Source organism: Arachis ipaensis, chromosome B06, assembly GCF_000816755.2.
Source record: "Arachis ipaensis cultivar K30076 chromosome B06, Araip1.1, whole genome shotgun sequence".
NCBI lineage: Eukaryota > Viridiplantae > Streptophyta > Magnoliopsida > Fabales > Fabaceae > Arachis > Arachis ipaensis.
The window spans coordinates 129,116,083-129,119,894 of NC_029790.2; the positions used below are offsets into that span (position 1 = coordinate 129,116,083).

General features: G+C 35.9%; 1 protein-coding gene across 1 annotated transcript; it reads right to left on the bottom strand.

The window, feature by feature from the left end:
* Positions 1 to 3,532, bottom strand: LOC107605152. The gene is made up of 4 exons (XM_016306922.2): positions 3,315 to 3,532; positions 1,422 to 2,495; positions 551 to 587; positions 1 to 468 (listed from the first exon to the last, which is right to left on the bottom strand). The coding sequence occupies exons 2-3, from the start codon at positions 2,306 to 2,308 to the stop codon at positions 551 to 553; spliced, it is 924 nt and encodes a 307-aa protein (XP_016162408.1). The 5' UTR covers positions 2,309 to 2,495; positions 3,315 to 3,532; the 3' UTR covers positions 1 to 468.

The following is a 3,812-nucleotide window of genomic DNA, read 5'->3' on the forward strand; positions in this document are numbered from 1 at the left end:
GACATAAAACATAATATGCCTCCCATAGAGGGGGTCATTCTAACATACCACAAGTCCATCCACAATCAATTGAGAATATATACAAATAAGAGGTAAAGTAAAATAAAAAATTATAGTTAAGAGGCAGAATTGTAGCCTAATCACTAGCTAGCAAACTGTGTTCCACTTAGATTCAGCAAACAAATGTGACTTCAAAGCTAAAAGCATAAAAGAAACTTTTTGAATATGTGACAAAATGGAACTGTCAAATTCATAGAAGTTTCCCAACTTAGCACATCTCAGTGCAAAGTGCAAAAAGATGATCTAAAAAGTAATCTTTGCATGGTTTTAACACATAATAATTGTTATTGCTCACCATGCCCCCTGCCACTACTTCCATTTCCCTTAATTTCATAACTAACTTTAAAGGGAATGGATCAATAAGGCTCCTTATCACCATTATTGCGTTCTTTCAAGCCCGAAAGAAATCTACAGTTAGCAGAAAGTTCATCAGGAATTTTGCAAAATGACACAATGGAAGGTGAAACATTATGCGGAAACGAGCACATACCTAATTATCAAAGAAGCGTGATCGGCGCCTATGCGATCTGGCAAAGGACACAATTATATATTATTTATCTTATATTGAATCGATGGAAAATGGTGCCAGTGCCGGGCAATCAGATGTATGAAACCTCAAAACTTTAAAAACAATAGTCGGAAATAAAAAAAGAAAAAAAAAAGAATAAAGTAAACAGAGCATATCGTATCTCAAAGTACAACAACACAGTTAAGTATACAATAGTAACTTGAAGAAAACCACGACAAATCAGGTTGCTAAAAAATGAGTTAGCTAAATTAAAGGATCCTCTCGAGATGACCGTACAAGACCAAGTAAGGCATACATTTTCAGAATTGACCGTATCGTGTTAACGTGAAAAATCATTGGTGAAAATCTGCACGCGCAATTTGCACATGAAATGATCCTCACCAATGAGATCACATTTACTTTCATCGACACACAAAACATCAAGACATCAATACATGAAATAACATATGATCTTTGCCAGTAATGCAAACTGCAAATGAAACAATATCCACTTAAAATGTGAGTTATATTATTATCATCAGAAGGTACTATATTCTTTTAAAAAAAGAACGATTCCAAGTTTATAATAATAAATATATGATGGTGGCCTTGAACAGTAAAAACAAGGGAACAAGTTTAGAATGTTCAAAAGCGAGGGTTCAGGAATATTTCAGTTCTAGTCCTGCATCCTTTCATCACACCATAATATAACACTTGTGCATAGAGTGCTGTAATGAAATGATCATACCTCAAGAAATCAGAAAGTTACGACATGTCACATAAAGATAAAGTACATTTACACTACAATATAGCAAAAAGCAACAGTCGATATAAAGGAAGACAAGTTTATTACCTGCCGTAACCACGGTTACCCCTTGAGGGGCCCCTTGTACTAACAAAATCATCATCAATCTCATCTAGCCCATAGTCGTTGTACTCCAAGGATACAACAGAACCTTCATCTGAATTTGAAGTATCATAACTTAAACGGCGATTACTCCTTCTGGTATCACCTACTCTTGCCCTTCTTCTATTTCTTGAACTTCTGAAGTTGTCAAAGACTTGATACAATATACAAGAGGTCCACCAATTGCCATCATCTCCGGGGAAGTCCTCAAACTCATCTCTAGAATCATCATCCCCGTATTCAATCACATAATCTCCCAAAACCACGCCCCTCGGGGTTTCTGAATGAATAGTACTCAAAACATCTATAATCTCAGAGGACTGTTGGAAATTCTCCCAATCAAGCTGTCGAGCGGGATCTATTTTCGACGGACGGGCATGAGGATGTTCAAGTTGAGCATGTTGCTGTAACTCCGAGTAACTTCCCATGAATTTACATTTCACCTCATCACAGCAACGCTTCTTCTCATCAAGATGCGAACGAGCCTTGTCAACAACAATCCACCCAGAAACCTCACCCCTACACAATGGACAACTCAGCTTGCATCGACCATCTGGTGCCACTTGCTCATTATTTTCTATGGCAGCATCCGACACCAATGGAACATTACTTTCTACAGAAGTTTCATCAAGTGCTGGAGATGATGACATACCACAGGCACTTTTGAAACGATCCAAACAATTAGAGTGCAGATGGTTCGTATCACATAGAAAAGGACGACATCCTTTTTCATAAGATGAACACTGAAGGAGCACACTATTATGAGGGAAATCTAAGCATATGGGACAGACAACGTCCTCCCAACTGATATCTAACAACTCAATATCCTCCATGCTGTTTCACCAAGATTGGACTATGCTATCAAAATGACCGAAACCATGAACAGTGCTTTATACAAAAATTGTGTATGTTCTAGCACATGGATTGCTCCTTACTCTCAAGAGTCTCAACACCAACGTTGATGAAAACTTGGTGCTATATCAAGCAAATTGTGTCCCTGGTATCGGTTCTAGAACAAGCCTGGCATTCAAGAAACAAGCTCTAGGTTAGAGACATCTGAAACAAGAACACAAATAACTGCAAGAAACACCTAGAACCATATCAACAACACCGCATTTTCACAAAATCACTCCACTGAAGTAAGGCTTTCAAAACTTTCAAAACGCATAATGTGAAATGTAAATTGTCAACAAGAAAAAAACTTCTATTCTAAAGTGACAAATATGCGAGGCTTCAAGTTCTTCGGTTATTCAGCGGGAATTTGATCAATATGTGACCAGATAAATGTTGATTAACGAATAAACAGGCTTGCACACACACACACACAACACAAACAAGACATAGAACAGAGCCATTTAGAGGGTCCATGATTCAAAGTTTCAAACTCCAGATCAACCATAAACTAAATCTGAAATTTCAGCAACACATGCCTACACCTAAATAGCATAAAGCTCAGCACACCAAAATAAAATTGACACTAATACACACAGTTTACCATATCACGAAAATCGTTAATTCAAATAAAATATCGACCAATCACATAATAACAATAGACTCTAACAAAAAAAAAATTTCCAATTTTCATTTGTTGTATTAAAAATGGGTGACCAAGTTGACCAATCCAAAATTAAAAGGGTATCCCTACCGAACAAATATGGGGACGGTAGGTACACATAAATTGAACAGGACCGATCATATAAACTAATTAACACCCAAAAAAATTAATAAGACGAAAAAAAAGAAACAAATTATGAAACAGAGGTGATCAACTACATTAAAATAAAATTTAAAAAAAAAAGGGAAAATAAAAAGCATGTCAAAAAGAAAAAGTAAAGTGACCTTCTTAAACTGAAGAACTGATGAGTGATGACAGAGAATAGGGAAAGCTCGTACGGAGTGTTGTGTTGTTCGTTGCGATCTCTGTGAAGCTTTGAGGAGTCTCTTTCTCTCTCTGTGTTCCGTTGTTGATGTTCTTCTTTGCCAAGTGCAATTGTTGAACTTTATACTTTCTTTTTCTTTTTCTTTTTCTTTTTCTTTTTTGTTATTTGAAAAAGGGAAAGATAAAATGATGAAGGCAGCAATGAAGGTCCTCGTAGACTCGTACACTGAAAGGAAATGACGCTTTTGCCCTTTGTTGTTGTGCGTGGCTTTGGCTCCCCCAAACCAAAATCAATTGTGGAAATAAAATACGGCTTTACTGATAAGGTTAGACTCAAACGTTTAAATTCTGTTTTGTTCCTAATATTGGGGATGAATTTTAGTTAATCATTTTATTTTTATTTTAAAATATTTAAAATGGTATTAATATTATTTTATTATTAATTTTTTTACTAATAA